The sequence below is a fragment of the Orbicella faveolata genome, unplaced genomic scaffold (assembly GCF_042242905.1).
Source record: "Orbicella faveolata isolate gen_17 unplaced genomic scaffold, um_ofav_v1 contig_35, whole genome shotgun sequence".
Classification (NCBI taxonomy): Eukaryota; Metazoa; Cnidaria; class Anthozoa; order Scleractinia; family Merulinidae; genus Orbicella; species Orbicella faveolata.
The window spans coordinates 21,495,116-21,511,771 of record NW_028301564.1 but is presented as its reverse complement, the minus strand read 5'-3'; the positions used below and the strand labels follow the sequence as shown (position 1 = coordinate 21,511,771).

At 36.9% G+C, this 16,656-nt stretch overlaps 2 protein-coding genes across 3 annotated transcripts; one reads left to right on the top strand and one right to left on the bottom strand.

Annotated features, from left to right (window-relative positions):
* The first annotated feature begins 3,449 nt into the window (after positions 1–3,449).
* On the top strand, positions 3,450–7,998 carry LOC149103742 (small cysteine-rich protein 5). Of its 2 annotated transcripts, XM_089272971.1 has the most exons (4): positions 3,525–3,635; positions 6,530–6,614; positions 6,955–7,084; positions 7,813–7,998. In XM_089272971.1, the coding sequence occupies exons 2-4, from the start codon at positions 6,542–6,544 to the stop codon at positions 7,814–7,816; spliced, it is 207 nt and encodes a 68-aa protein (XP_089129097.1). In that variant the 5' UTR covers positions 3,525–3,635; positions 6,530–6,541; the 3' UTR covers positions 7,817–7,998. The 2 variants fall into 2 exon arrangements, with proteins under 2 accessions (XP_089129096.1, XP_089129097.1); XM_089272970.1 differs by lacking the exon at positions 7,813–7,998 and having other exon boundaries at positions 3,450–3,635; positions 6,955–7,088.
* A 4,013-nt stretch (positions 7,999–12,011) lies between these two features.
* Positions 12,012–12,749, bottom strand: LOC149103741 (small cysteine-rich protein 5-like). Its single transcript, XM_089272972.1, has 2 exons — positions 12,674–12,749; positions 12,012–12,334 (listed from the first exon to the last, which is right to left on the bottom strand). The coding sequence occupies exons 1-2, from the start codon at positions 12,744–12,746 to the stop codon at positions 12,171–12,173; spliced, it is 237 nt and encodes a 78-aa protein (XP_089129098.1). The 5' UTR covers positions 12,747–12,749; the 3' UTR covers positions 12,012–12,170.
* Positions 12,750–16,656: the final 3,907 nt, after the last annotated feature.

The following is a 16,656-nucleotide window of genomic DNA, read 5'->3' as shown; positions in this document are numbered from 1 at the left end:
CGTTCGATAGCTTGCACCCGGGAACAGGTGAATTAAATGTGCTTTACATCAAACAAATCAAACCTCTTGCCCACCTATCTAGGCTTGACCATTTCTGCACGTTTACCGTAACAAAGTGAACAATATCAACTGACTTGGTAATCAGCCTTAATGTATAACAAAGAAATTACCAAGACCTTTGTCCGATAGTGATATCTAGGAACATTGTACAACCGAGACTCAGATCATCTAGAAAAGCTTTTGAGTATCATTTGTTTTGATTTGAGAATTTGTCTCCCCTAACTTAATTATTATCTATTCAGCCATGTTTGCAGCCTGAAGGATCCATTCAGAAGAGTTTCAAGTCATAGCCATAATGGTAAAGAAAGTCACATAATTCACAAGCAGCTTAAAGAAATATCAATAATCATATGTTCCAATGCACTATAAAGGGGGACGTGACCAGTGGTCTAGTAAATATATTGTTAAAGAAGTTTTTTCGGAGGGCGTTTTCTGTATTTAGTTCAATACTCAGGCATGACTTCCTGTTTTATTCTTAAAAGACACAAAAACGCATTTCACTGAAACATATATGGGAATATAGCCCCCATGTGAGAATGTAATAAAAGTACCATGATAATTATTATCAAATGAGTTGTGTGATCTGGTATGTGTGTTTAACCTGTTTAAAACAATTCATTGCATGTCTTATGTTACTTAACTTTAACATTAAGGTATAATTTATACGACGAGGTGTTTAGAATGTGCTCGTCGACGTCCATCTCTTTGTACAACAACCGTGAAGTTTCTTCGCGCTATTTACCAACGTGCCCTTAGAGGAAGCAATACGGATACTCGCCGATATAGCGTTTGTGAATAACTGGTTCAATGAAACACACCACTTGAACCTCAGCGGAATGGACCTTCCATATCTTCTCAAAGCATCCACCAAAGACCAACTGTTCAGTTCAATGGACAACTTTATGAACAGACCAATGGCGTCGCCATGGGCTCTCCACTCGGGCCACTGCTAGCTAATGTCCTCATGGGATCCATTGAAGAAACTCTGGTTCATGAAGGCAAAATGCCTTGATTTTACAAGAGATACGTTGACGACACTTTAACTATAATGCCTGACGCAGCATCAGCAGCTACCTTTCTTTCGGTCCAGGCTGAATATTCTTATTTTTCTACCTATTTTAGACTGAAAATTTTCTTGTGAATGTTCTCAGATTATAGCGTATAATCTCTTGCAGAAATGAATTTAGCATCAAACATACGGCTAGCGCTGTTTTTGTTGTCTCCTGGCTATTTCTGCGCGCTTTTTAGAGAAAGGAAGAATTTTATACGGTTTAGTTAAAAAGATAAGATTTTATTGTAACACACATAATTGTATTCTTTTCAAAATCTTAGCCTCAGGTTAATTCTTAAAATCTTCTTAACATTTCGCAAACTTCAGCCTCGATATTCTTACAAAAAATAAAGGAGAGTATGGAAGATTGCTGTCAGCAGTCCAAACGACTAGTCCATCTGCAGTTCTTTCGACATATATGTTTTTTCAAAATTTAAATGCATGGAAAACAACGGCTATATATTGCTGGCGGAGGACACTGAAAACGTTCTGCTCCCGAATAAAAACGAAAAGAACATACAAATATAAAACCACTCTTAAAATCAAGTCCACCAACTGTAAATATTTTTATTTGCAACAAAAAACTCACAAATGCCCATAACTACTCAAAACAAACATAGCTTTCGCGCTCAAATTATTGACTACAGGTAAATGTCGGAACCGCTTTGAAAACAACGCCTTTCAAAACAATTGTAAGAGAATGTGATTATAATTCAACACTTATTATGAGCATAATATGAGATAATTAAACAAAAAGTAATACTAAATATTTTGTGTACGTCGTCAGTATCTATACAGTTCTTTTACACAAGATAATATATGTTGGCTATAGCTTTTGGTGTTTAAAAGCACAACCTCTTAGTTCGCCGGTAAGGCTGTGTTTTTAAACATAGCCTTAAATAAATCAATTTCTTATGAGAACTTTACACATAACACTGACTAAGCAGTCGGTCTCAGTTTTTAGCAAAAACGACACTAATCAAAACAAGTACAAGTAGGTATTTTCACCGTGCTTTTCATAGCGGCGCCCGTAATTTTCAAATATTTTGAATAGTCAGAAGGAATTTATTTTTTCGTAAATTGACCGACATTCTCTGACAACATTTGACATTCTGTGACAACATTTTATTTTGAACCTCACATTAGCATTTTTTACTCGTACACAAGTATTTCTATTGTTTTCATTATAATTTTGTTTTTTTCACAATTTTCTTAGTATGTATTTTAACGTTCGCACTGTCTATTACTCGTTAGAGACTACAGAGTGGTTGTCGAAAGCTCGTTTTAAACAAAATTTTTAACCAGAGATGGTTTTTCTATTTTTCCAAACATTTGAAGGGTTGCAAATGTTGTCAGAGAAGCAAACATGACTAAATATCATAAACGTAGCAAACTGAATAAGACAAAAAAAAGTGTTAAAACGAATAAGATAAAAATACTCTCCACGCAAAAATGATTAAAAAATTAGAATGTCGGAAACTTTTTAACGAGTTTTGAAAGCATTATTAAGAAGGTTGTTAACAAAACAATTATTGGCAGCTGTTTCATAATTAGTACGAGTAGAAATATTGTCAATAAGATTATAGCACCGGAAACCTTCTAGAACAAAGATATAACTATCAAAACAAAACCGAAGAGGAAATTATTTATCACATGATCTAAAGGCGACAGCTTACTCTAGGAATTCGGCCTTTAACAACAGTTCTCGTGATTTTCAGTTGCTCCGAATCATTTTTCCTTACATTTATATTTGTCCCCGAAGAAAGAATCCATGGCCGCACCAAGACTTAAAAGCAGACTGATTAAAAAGACTTTTCTCAGGTTTGCAAGGAAGTTTATCCAAATGGGCATTACAGCTTATTTCTATTTCTTATTTCTTATTTCTACCAAGAACCCATCGGATATCCTTGCGAGAAAGAGAGCTGGCGACTTGCATGTTTTAATAAAATGTAAAATTATTGTCCTTTACCAATAAGTCTTAGGTAACGTAACGCGAATTCCACCTCTAACAACTGGGGAATCCAAATGGATGGGTTTTACCTCTAGCTCTTGTGCAATCTATTTATCCAGTGTGAAATTTTTGTTACATTTAAGCTTACAGAACTAAGTCTTTCTTCGTAAAGCAAAAATATATAAGAAGAGAACTCAAACAAGGACGCAGGAATTTAAAAATATTTAAGCTCTTTAGAGATAAACTTAAAATATTCATGTGGCCTTGGGGGAGATTCGAAATTAAAAGCATCTCCTGCAGAGAAAGATTGGAAAATAAACAGCTAAAAACGCAACCGCCAGACAGTTAATAATTTTGTAGTCAATGTAACCAGATCAACATGTAGGAATGTTTTTTCACGTGTATGTTGTTCATATTGTAAAAGGCAACCGCCTCTCAAAAACGCATAAATTATGCGGCCTATGGGGAATAAATAAGAGTGTGTCTTGCAGTCTTCATCAGTACTTGAAGAGAGTATTTGATATTGCGTATTCATCCACCGTCTCAAGTTCCAATTTTCAATTGCAAGCTAAGGTAGGACATGCTTCAGTATTTTGAGTTAAACGGAGGCCTTTGAAAGTAGCCTGACTTACTGAATAAGCTTTGGTTTAGGTCGTTGAGGGTTAAGGGAGCTACGTCACGGTTGCGCACCTTGAAAATGTTAGCCTAAATTTTCTCAATTTTGTCGTTTGTAATCCATGTTAATCTGCTCCATCCTTAAAGTGCCACTAACCCCCCAAAGTTTTTTTCCTTTAATAAAATCTACTAGTTTCCCTGATTACTTCAGCGAAAAAATATCTCGATTGATAAAATCCCTGCGTTTCTACAGGCGTTTAAACATGTAATTTCTATGTTCACGACCGCGCAAAGTGGGATCTGGGTCGGGCTACTAGTGACGTCCCTTGGGAACCGGACTAAAACACTCAAGAGACTTTTGACTGAGCTTCGATGGCAGTCAAAACATTTTCGGGTTATATGTGATTCATATTTTATCAAAACTGGACAAGAACTTTAAGTGAAAGAACTGTATCATCTAGTATTAAAATTCGGAGTCTAGCTATGATTTGGACGGCTGCGAAGTACATATTTTTTTCCATTTCGAAGTGCGGGTCGCCAGTCGAGATCGCCCCGTTGTATAATTATATTTAGGCCGGGATCGACAATTTTCCGGTCCATTTGGGTTATAAACGTACAAACAATGACTGAATAGTTAGCTCACAGCTCTTAAAGAGTTATAAAAATGTCAATGAACACAAAGAGTTGGTAATTTAACTTTACGAAACGTGCAAATTTCGGAGTGTCAAAACACTTTTACATTCAAGTATTAATTTCCCCCGAAATACAAGTTGAAATGCGATGCAGTCGTACTCCACTTCTGCCTACTTCTCCAGATCAAAGATTGAAAAGAGTTTTACCATAAGGCATAAGCAGAGATGTCGGCAAACAATATTCGAAGGTGAGGTAACTTTTCGCTTCGTTATTGTCGACCGACCGTAGAATATGCACATTCAATTACTGTGTACGAACACAAGCTACGCAAATTTGCATATTCTGAACTAGTGAAATCATGGAAAATCCTTCGACAAGATCTTGAAAAGAGGTTCACTATTCTTTTAGTTAATGAATACATTTCTACCTCACTGTTATTTTGAATGAAATGTCCATTTTACGCACGCTAATAACCTGGGAGTCCAAAGGTAATTTCTTTGTTATACGTTAACGCTGATTTCCAAGTCAGTTGATATTGTTCACTTTTTTACGGTACCAGTGCAGAAGTGGTCAAGCCTAGATAGGTGAGCAAGAGGTTTGACTTGTTTGATGTAAAGCACATTTAATTCACCTGTTGCCGGGTGCAAACTATCGAACGCATGATGGGTCGATTAAGTAGACCGTTAGGCACCCTTGAAAACAATTTTTTTATTATCTCTTCAGTGCTATATAACTCCATTTGTTCATGTCACATAACAAAAGTTACTTAGAAACTGGTGAAGAGGTAAAAGCCACTGGTATTAAGAGCAACTACTATCAAACACAATTAGATCGGCCCAGTGAGTGAGGGCGAATTTGGCTCAATGCCCAATTAATGCTACGTACCTCTTTACATTATTCAAAATATTGCTCTTTCTGTTCTTTTGAATACGCTAGTGAACTTTACGGGCAAATAAAATGGCTGTCTCTTATTCAGTTTGCCACGTTTATGATGTTTGGTCATGTTTGCTTCTCTGACAACATTTCATGTTACTCTTCAAATGTTGTCAGAGAATGTCGGTCAATTTACGAAAAAATAAATTCCTTCTGACTATTCAAAATAGTTGAAAATTACGGGCGCCGCTATGAAAAGTACAGTGAAAATACCTACTTGTACTTGTTTTGATTAGTGTCGTTTTTGTTAAAAACTGAGACCGACTGCTTAGTCAGTGTTATGTGTAAAGTTCTCATTACAAATTGATTTATTTAAGGCTATGTTTAAAAACACAGCCTTACCGGCGAACTAAGAGGTTGTGCTTTTAAACACCAAAAGCTTTATGCTAACATATATTATCTTGTGTAAAAGAACTGTATCGATACTGGCGACGTACACAAAACATTTAATATTACCTTGTTAGCAGCTATGTGTTACCAGCTATGTGTTACCATGATATTTGCTTGTGATTCCATGCCCGCCCCAGGCAACTGGAAAAAAAGTTTCCTTTTGAAGAACCTTCCTTTCTTTTTCTTAGAACACAAAGGCCGAATAGCTTAGATGGCTAGATGGAACCGAAAATTTAAGATCTCGATCTGTGAAAAATGTTTCAATGTCAATATTTTTTGCGCTTGGTTGTTTTCTTGTGATAAAACTATAGGAAGATGATGGGCGAATGTGAAATACGATCAGCATAACTGAAAAAAGTGCTATTAAAATATTTCTATAGCAGATAAGGAAAATATTCCAGACACCTTTTCACGTAGTTGTGCAAACTCGTTACCGTATTTTAATTTAGAACGCGCAATTTGATCTAGCAGATCGTTGCCGTTGGGAGGTGGCGTGGATTTTTACTCTAAGGAATTTCTGATCACGCGGGGCCAATGTTGGTTATGAACATTTCTTGCCCCAGGCGGTCGACTTCCATGTAAAAAGGTCGAAAATTTTCGTCGGAACATTTGAATTACACCCTAAAAGTGACCAATTCGGGCACGGCTCGACGTTTATTTGGCCCCTAAAAGATACCTCGTTTCTATCATTTCTTCCAGTGCAACCCTAAAAGATACCTTGACGAAAGAAATAGCGTCATTTCATCCTCAATTTCCTCAAGTGAGACCAAAATCCGTGATTTACATCCCTGAGCGAGGAGAAGAGTGTTCTCGACCTTCACATATGGGAGTCTCCCCCCGGGATTTCTTCTGTAGTAATAACTAACAAAACTGTGTTATTACCTTGTCTGTTGCAGTTCAAATTAAACATGGCTGTTAAGTTTCATCTGTGCCTGTTGCTGATTATCTTGGTGGGGATGGGTGCGCATGTTGCATTCGCAGGTAAGCACAGTATCTACTCAGTACTCAGTAAAGAAAGTACAGCATATCTTTGTGTAGATTGCCGTCAACGAAAACATGGTCAACTACTCGGAGCGTTTGATTTTACGCACAGCTTCAGCTGAGCACAATTAAGACGGCATCTATATTGCGAGTAAGCCAATTATTATTCGATATGTTTACGTCCAGTAAACAGAAATTGGTTATGGGTGCAAATCCCGTTAATTTTTGTTGAACCGCTCGATTTTTTAACTTTTTTGGAAACGCAACAGGATGCAATGGCCATATCTTCACTAGATGTTATTATTATTTTTTTATATTAACGATAAATTCTCTTTCACAGATCTCCCATTGTGCGACTACCCATATGGAGCGTGTTTCTATCGTGCTGACCCATGTCCAGACGATATGCCGGTTGAATGTCCAAACTATTTCTACTGCCCGCAGCAAACAGACAGATGCTGCTGTTACGAGTAAGCACCGTGTAACATACTGATAAGAACAAAGCTCTTTAGACGAGAATCATGACTTTTAAGTCAAGAGGAGCATCTAATTTATGCCTTTACTTCAAATATTTCAACGAAGCTATTACATTAACCCGCCCTACCAAGTCCAGGATACGATCGAGAAAAGAGGAAGAGGGCGAAATCTGCTTTCTTTGTGACTTTGAGAACATTTAAATAATGCTACTGAAACTATATCATACGCCTCAAATGTTCCCTTTCTGTTTGATATTCAAACAGCCACCATCTTAGATTCGCCATCTTAACCATAAAATCATCAAAATTAACTCAAGCCAATCAAAATCAAACAGACAATGAGAAAAAAAGTCCTAAATACATAAAATAGAATTACAAGGAAGATGGATTTTGTTAACAAAAATTTCAAATTTGGAAAAAATTTTCATGGCAACATCTTGCTCTGAGTTCAGTGAAATACCATGACAAATTCTAACAGTCAGTTGGGTTATTCCTGACTCTTTTTGAGTAGAAGCAATATTTTTTGGGGGGTTGTACTTGTGTGCATTTTGTTGATTTCATTGCTGGTTTCAAACATCGGAAAATTATAGCTATCACTACCCATTACGCGTTTGGGGGGTAATTCACAAACCTAATTTAAGTCGAACCAAATTTTAGTTTAATACCACATAGGTCAGTTATTTACTCTGGTAAATAATGGTAATATGTTGTTTATTTTGTAGATGATGCGAGGTGATGATCACTCACCCAACACTGCTGCCTCCGTTTCAACTGACGAAAGTAGAATAGTTATCAATCACTTTGTTTGTAGTCATTAACTTAATGTTAACTGAATGTTATTAGTCCAAATGATCAGTATTTTATGGGTGAATGCACTTGAAGCAGTGGAATAAAAGCTGTTTAAGCAACGCTACTGTCGTTATTCCATGAGTCGCATTATTTTCCTGCAAGAGACAATTAAGAACAAACTTTTAAAATAGAGACATAATGTCGTGCATTGCTGTCCGATCCAGCGAACATACAGCTCTTGATAAGACACTGCATAAGAGTTTTCTCAAAAAACCGAAATACGCTTCTTTACACTTACATTGGACGAGGGAAAATGATTTCAGTCTTTCACTTGCATTGGACCGTTTAAACTGATATATTCTGGGATATTCGGGGGTATATTGCGGCAAAGATCTCACTGGCTGGCGCTTTCGTAGTTACAATATCTTCTTGCAATAATACTAGTATTTGTTCGTTTACAAACAAAAGAAGAAAACGATAAAAACCGACGTTTCTGTATCACCAAGACGTCATTTTCAAGGTTATTGTAGAAATATTCTGCGAGTGTTTAATGAAAAAATCCCTAAATTTGCATTACAAAAGGAAAATTGAATTATATAACTGGATTCATATAAATATTATCACGCGAGTGGAGTCTGATTGCTCATGTAGATTTGGTTTTAAACGTATAATGTATAACATATTCGTGCAATAAACGATCAAACTAGGTTTAAATTCGAACGAAAACGACATCTTAGGCCCAGACCACACAAATCCGTTTTCGAACGAAAACGCATTAGTGCTACACAAGTTAAAGCAGATCGTTCTCTGACACGTTTTACACAACTCAACGACGAGTGCGGGCTCACGTAACATTCTGGGATACAAAAACAATAAGGAATGGAACGGACTTAGCATAAAAGAAAAAAAAAGGGTGAGGATTACGTGCTCAGTGATTATCTAAAATGCTGAAAGATAAACGGAAAGCCGCAGATTGAGAATGATGAGGGATGCGAAAATCCTATACACTGAATTACCCCACTGCATTCGACTTGCTTTTACAATAGCAACTGTATGAAATCTCTCCAAGCTGGAAATTCCACCGCGCGTTGTAGTGCGATACATTTACATCTCACAAGGTTCATCAGTATGCAGAAAATATTTTACGTTACGTTTGCGAAGGGCGAATATTTTAAAGGGAATGAAAGTTCACGTAAACTGTGTACATTGTCTTCTATGTTTGCACTATTAGCTTTAAACATTAGCAAAGTGGTCTGTTATGAATTACCCAGAAAGAAAAATTAATATATCTCTCTCGAGATTCGATATGTCATTTATAGTTTTTGCTAATTTTTAAGCATCTTTTAAAACTTTTTCAAGAGATTGCTGAATCGATCGAGCCTGAAAAATGGACACAATTTATCTAAAATTCATTCCTTAAATATTCGGCCTCCGCCAACGTAATGTAAACTATTTTCAGCACACTCATGAACCTTTAGAGATATGGATGTATCACACTAGAACGAGCAATGAGATTTTTAGTTTTACTTTCAGTTGCTATTGTAAAAGCAATTGAAATGCGGCAGCCCACTTAGAGTAAGATTCCTGCATTCGTCTTCTCTCTATCTCCACCTTCCCGTTTATCTTAAATTAATCAGTGCACTTCAGATATAGACTGTGAACTTGGAAATTAAAACTTGCTATAAACGTGAAGATTTCATGGTGGTTCTTTCATGGACTTCATGGAAACAAGCTTGAGGCGCAACAAAAAAAAAACATTTGGAAGTGAGGCGGAAACGCATGGCGAAATATTTTTCTACCCTGCTTATTCGGACTATTTATTTGCTCTGACTGCTCATGTTGCCGGGCCTCGTCTTGTGCAGAAATTTCTTAAGACAAAAATCTTTGCATCACCGTCTTATCCTATGATGTTGATGTAATAATCTTGCCGCTTCCCTGAAAAACAAATCCAGTGTTGTTTATTCTGGCGTTATCGAACGTGCAATTTGCCGTGTAAGGAGTTTTGCCTCAAGTAAAATTAGGCAAACTTACCAAATTGCAGTCGATCCTTTCATAAAACATACACTAAAAATATATTTGCGGTAATGTCAATTGTGAAAGGAAAATCTATTTTTCCCCCGCGAAATAATTTCAGCCTAGTACGCAAAAGAGTCACGAGACGAGTCCAGAGACGTTTGTTTTCGTAACCGGGTTTCTTAACGATCAGGTTTAAAAGAAAGCTGCAGTTATGCAGTTGTTATAAACATAAAATTGTCATGGTTGTTCTACTTGAAGACCAGCTAGGGGTAAAACAATGAAAGGGTGGGAGAGTGAGGAAAGAGGCTGCCCTCAGATGAGTGTGATCGACAGTCTTCTTAAGACTCAGTGAATTAGCCAAAGCATCCAATGAATTCTGTACCATCAAGCTCTAGGATGTCCAATCAACAACTGTTACCCCGTCACTATCTCCTAAAGAAACTAGAGCTGTTGTTCTAGTGGTCTTATCTTTAAGGTACAAACAACCATCCAGCCTGTGTTGTAAGCCGCATCGTAAACGAAAAATGTGTTCAGTATGTCGTTATCAGTGTTGCCTGTGGAGCGCAGGCTTAGGTAAACACGCGGGGATTGGCACGTACACGAGTAAGAAGGCTACAACCAACTTTCACCATCCAGATATAAACGTTAAAACTATTGCAACCAAATCGACAAGGTCCCTGAACACCTAATAAGACAGCTTCGCGTCCTAAAAAAGACAAAAATGCAATCAGACTCCATTACGTCGCACGAAAGCACTTACATAAATCAATTTTTCATTTACTACGCACGGATTTTTTTCCACAAAAGCCTTGACGATGGCGTCATGAAGACACCGAAACGTCGATTTTTATCGTTTCGCTTTGCTTGTACATGAAACTTCTATTAACACACGTGTCTTGTGCCACGTACCCAGACTGTTCGTACCTTACGAAAACGAATGATCTGGTAACTAATGATAGGTACGTCCGGGGATTGATCCCATATAATAAGGACGGGGGTGCTTGTTGGAAATTTTGAAAAGAACCTCTAAGAGGTACCAAGATCCTCTTTCGTGGGCGTGGTTTAAAATGTTTTTTTTCTTTTACCCCTAAGAGTTACCAATTCTAAAACAGCACTTCATCTCCTGTCATTTTGTTTTAGCTCAATACCCTAAGATGCACTGCAAAAGCTCCTGTCGTGGACCTTTTGGACCTGAATACCCTAAGAGGTATCAAAACCTCTAAAAGGTAAGACAAGTACCATCGTCCTTTTTATATGGGTGGAGAGGGTACGCTGCTGCCGCCGTGAAAATAAATGAGAGAGCAGAGCACGCTGTTATTCGGCAAATTAAAATCACAGTTGAAAGAGCGTGTCTAGGTAACCATTCACAAACTAATATTAAATTTAAGTGGATTCAGTCCTGCCTGTAAGGTTGACTCATAACATTTTGAAATTAAGCTGAATTGACAAAAATATATATATTACATGTTTAATTTACAGCAAAAACGGACAAGCAATTTCCGAAAAGTTGTCGGCTTGAAATATAATAGTTTACTTGTATCTGACATAAACATGTCGGAGGCAAACCGGAATTTTACTTTATGTTAACTTGATAAACGCAGTCTTCACGGAGGTCAGTAAACCGATAAGTTCTAGGACTCACAAACATGAAAGCAAACTAATACATATTGAAAGGTTTCCTCCAATGAGCCTTTATCCACTAGAACATCGAGTTTGATCTGAAAAGATAGCGCCATTAACGGAGGAATCGAAATTTTATGAAGGAAACGCAATTTAAAAACTGATAAAAATGACAACGTATCCATTTCGATGATTGAACGATAACGACATATAGACTTCAATGATTAAAATTACGAACGCGTATTCACATTAAAAACAAATACTTTGTTATCGGATTCAAGACAAACTTTAGAATAAACTAATAAGAAACATGGTGTTGTTTGTGTCCAAACGAATAATATGAAATACGTTCTCAATTTTCTTGTCTCACAATATTACCATTTCCTTTGACGTAATTTAAGGTGAGGGACTTTGTTTGAGGGAAAATAAAAACAAAATCCCCGATATCAATAAATAACGGATGTATAGAGAAAGAAAACGTCAACAAAAATGCTCACTGATTGAACTGTTTGTTTAGATAAATTCGCAATGAGTTAGTTAAAATAAGACAGCTGAATTATCTATTTTTTTCTTTTCGTCCGTTTTACTGATTTGGAAAACTTAGCTGTTGCCCACAACCAAAAATTAGAATCAACAACTAATTACTTAAAATATCTCAGACTGCTTTGATTTTTCTAGTTGGAGATGGCTCATAACAGCAGCATTTGTTTGTTCTTAGCAAACAGTAGTATAATTGCAAACATTCATACGGCATATCGTCTGGACAAGGATCGTCCTGATAGACATACGTTCCGTTTGGTTGGTCGCACAATTCGAGATCTGTGAAAGTGAATTTGTCGTCAATTAATATGAAATAGATAATACCAAGTGAAGATATCGCCAATACATCCTGTTACCTTTGCAGAAAAAAAAAATCCAAAAGCGAATGGCTCAACAAAAATTAACGGGATTTGCATCCATAACAACTTTCTGTTTGTTAGACGGAAAACACATTGACTAATACTTGCCTTACTCACAATATAAATGCCGTCTTAATTGCTCAGCTGAAAATGTGCATAAAATCAAATTCCCCGGGTAGTTGACTCCTTTTTTCCTTAAAGGCATTCCTAACAAAGATGTGTAGCTCTTTACTGAGTACTGAGTAGATGCTGTGCTTACCTGAGGATGCAACGTACACCCCTATCCCCACCAAGGTAATCCACAACAGGCACAGATGAAACTTAACAGCCATGTTTGAACTGCAATAGACGATTAAATAGCTCAGTTTTGTCAGTAATTACCACAGAAGAAACCCAATGTGAAAAGGTCGAGGATGCAATTCGTCACGCTCAGGGGTGTAAATCCCGAATATTTGGTCTCACTTATATATAAGGAAATTGAGGTCAAAACGCCACCATTATTTTCGTCAAGGTATCCTTTAGGGTTGCACTCGAGTATCTTTTAGGGGTCAAATAAACCTCAAGCCTCGCCCGGATTGGTTTCTTTGAGGGTTTAATTCAAATTTTTCGAAGGAGATCCCCGACCTTTTCACAAGGGAATAAAGGGGGTAAGTTTCTAAAGAAACTGTGGTGCTGCGTCGGTGGGGAGTATAACAAGATAATACAGGTGGCTTATTCACATTATCAACGCAGTTGATGAAACCAAATTATCTTTTCACAAGGGAGTCTCCCTCGGGGAAAGAAACAACACTGGCTCCGTGTGATAAGAAATTTCTCGGAGTAAAGAATTCAAAAACAAACTGTTTCTTCCAGTGCCTGGGGTGGGTGCATGGAATCACAGGCAAATATCATTGTAAAACTTAGCTGCTAGCAAGGTGAGCTCTTCTCTTTAGATGTCGTCCTTTGAAGTCAGTCTTCCGCGATAAACGAAATCTTCCGAACAGGCTAGTTGTCTGTGGAAAACTGAATGTTATCTGTGACTTTGCCTTTTTTCAAGAAGTCCTAAACACGACACAAATAAGTTTGAAAGTGTAAGCTGTTAATCAAAAAAGTATTATTTAAAGCTCGTGTTACATCTGCCCGCACCTGTCTGCATCTGTGAAGCTTGGAAACAGCGCATGCCCAACCACATTTGTCTAGGGTGGACCTTATAATATTTACTCAGCGAGAAAAACTGGAAATTCGTCATAATAAGAAACATTTTAACGAGCGTAAGACCAACCAGAAATAGTTTCCCAACTAACAACCGTTTTTTTATTCTAAAACTCGAGCTTAAGGTTAATCAGGTTGAGCAAAACAATTATGATCAAAGACCTCGATTTTAAACAAAAGAGAACAAATGGCTACCCAGTGGGGTCGACTAGGCAAGTTTGTAATGCATGTGTTACTAAGGGAATTATTTTTTCTGTTCAGAAATTCTCTTGATTAGACTTGAGACGTATAATGTTTTCGAAACTGTGCTCAATTGTCGTCCATTGTTTAGTGGTAATAACCAGTTTCAAAGTAACAATAGATTGATTGATTGAAATAAAATGAAAAATACCAACCCATCTTTCATATATCTTTGTTTACAGATTCTGACGTTAGAAAGACACTAAATTGACTTATACGCTTTTGTGTTATACTACAATGCTTAATGACGAAATGTTTCCCTCATAAAGCAATAAGGTATTACTAACTGGTTATGATGTAAAATAACCATTTTCCACATTAGATCACGATTTTTTGGCTCTTAGTTTTCACTAGCATGGAATTAACCTTGCCGGTGCAATGGTGACAAGCGCTTCTTTTGAAATAGCCAGTTCTGGGATGACAACATATTATTCATCAGGGAATGTAATTATTTTATCAATAACCAGTTTAGTTAAAATTATATCGGTGTAAATGGTCTCGGAGAGTATGTTAAAATGTTTCCCGCGAAATTTTTGGACTTTTTGCCAAAATACACTAAAATATCTGCTTGAAATTGAAAATGTGATATTGTTAATTAGGTGTGTAAACACTTCAAACCCGCCCAATCCTCACCTAGTAAGTTGGTTGAATTTTCCCGCGAACGTTATATCTTATATCTTCCGGTCAGCGGTCAGCAAAGATGGCGGACGTGTTTTGCTTACTGCGTGTGATACGTCTTCCGTTCACTGCTTAATGCAGATTTTTACAGCGTTTTTCTTTATTTTTTGGTGTCTCCGTTTGTCCGTTTATGTAACAAGTGAAATGCCATCAAACGACAAGCCTTCTCTTAAGGACCTTGAGTCGCTGCTCGATAGCAAACTCAAGCCGATTCACTCCAGGCTAGACGACCTATTCAAAAAAGTTGATGACAACTATAAGGCTCTACAAGCAAGACGCGAGTTTAGAAGCCGAAAATGCTAAACTGGCCAGCAAACTGCAATTCTGCGAAGCCTCATTGAACAATTTAGAACAGTATTTTCGCCGGGAGTGCGTAGAAATTTCCGGCATACCCGAAGCAGAAGACGAAAACACGAAGGAAATTGCAATAAAAGTAGGCTCATTAATAGGAGTAGATATCAAGGAAAGCGATTTATCCGTAAGTCATCGACTACCAAAACAGTCCTACAGAGATGTAGTTAGGGAAGGCTCGCAAGCTTTATCGAATTCTTCGCGCTTCAGAGCGCCCAATATAGTTGCCGTGTGAAATTTGTACGAAGAGAGCTGGGAGATCGCTTCTATAAAGCAAGAAAATTCCTACGGGATAAGACAACAGATGACCTGGACCTTGGATTACATTCCGAGAACAAGATTTATATCTCAGAAAACCTTACTCAAATCAACAAGGATCTTTTTAAAGACAGTTTGAAAGTTAAAAAGGCTCTGAAGTACAAGTACATCTGGACATTCTATGGACGTATCTATCTTCGTAGAGATTCACAAAGCCCTGCTGTTGCCATAAACAAGAAATCGGATTTGGATGTCTTGAAGCAAGATGGTAGAGTTCATCCCTCCTCATCACAACCAACTGGCTAAGTTAAAACTTACTGTTCATTACTTATTTATATATTATGTCATACACTTATAGATAACTTACCGCGGTTTGACTTGTTATCTAAACTTGACAAGATATCCAGTCTTAATAATCATGATGTGGAAAATATTATAGTGCAGCAGCCAGACTTTAAATATTACACTCTAGAAGACTTTCTTAATAATGAGGATATTTCTCAGAGCAAATCTATGCCTCTCTTTTCTACAATTCGTTCCAACATAAGAAGTCTTTCTGCTAACCATGATGGTTTGACAATGCTGCTATCAGATCTACAGCATTCATTCGATCTTATTGGCCTTTCTGAAACAAAGATAAAAAGTAACTGTGATCTAACTAGCAACATTGCTATTGAAGGATATGATTTTGTCTCCAAGCCAACTGTGACTAATGCTGGTGGTGTAGGGTTCTTCGTCAAAGAGGGGATTCAATTTCATATTCGAGTTGATCTTTGTTTAACGACAAAAGAGTTTGAATCTCTATGGATTGAGATTAATCGTGATCCATATAAAAATATTCTGTGCGCTGTCATATATAGACACCCAAGTGGTAAGACTGAGGACTTAAACAAATATCTCTTCTCAACTCTTGAGAAACTTTCAAAAAGTAATAAGTTATGTTTATTCATGGGTGACTTTAACATAAATCTTCTGAACTTTGAAGACTGTCAGATAACTGAGGAATTCATTAATACTGTGATTTCTTATGGCTTTTTACCACACATTCTGCAGCCTACAAGAATCACTGATCACACAGCAACATTAATTGATAATATATTCTTTAATTCTAATGAATTTGTTGCTACTAGTGGAAATTTGATTTGTGACCTTACAGATCATTTACAAAATTTCTTAATTATCAACAAATTATCTTGGACAGCAAGCGATGTGACCAGGTTTGCTCGTGATTATTCTTGCTTTGATCAGGATAATTTTTTAGCGGATGTCCAGTCAATTCAGTGGGATGATGTTTTTAGGGATAATGACATCAATCAGATGTTTGATTCCTTTTACTCTGTAGTCAATGCTACAAAAGATAAACATGTTCCTTTAAAAAATTAAGTAAACGAGAAGCAAAATTTAAGTCCAAACCTTGGATTACTCAGGGTATTCGTAAATCTATTAAAACTAAAAATAAGCTATTTAAGCATTATTTGAAAAGTAAGTGTCAAAGTAATCACTCTCGCTATAAAATTTACAAGA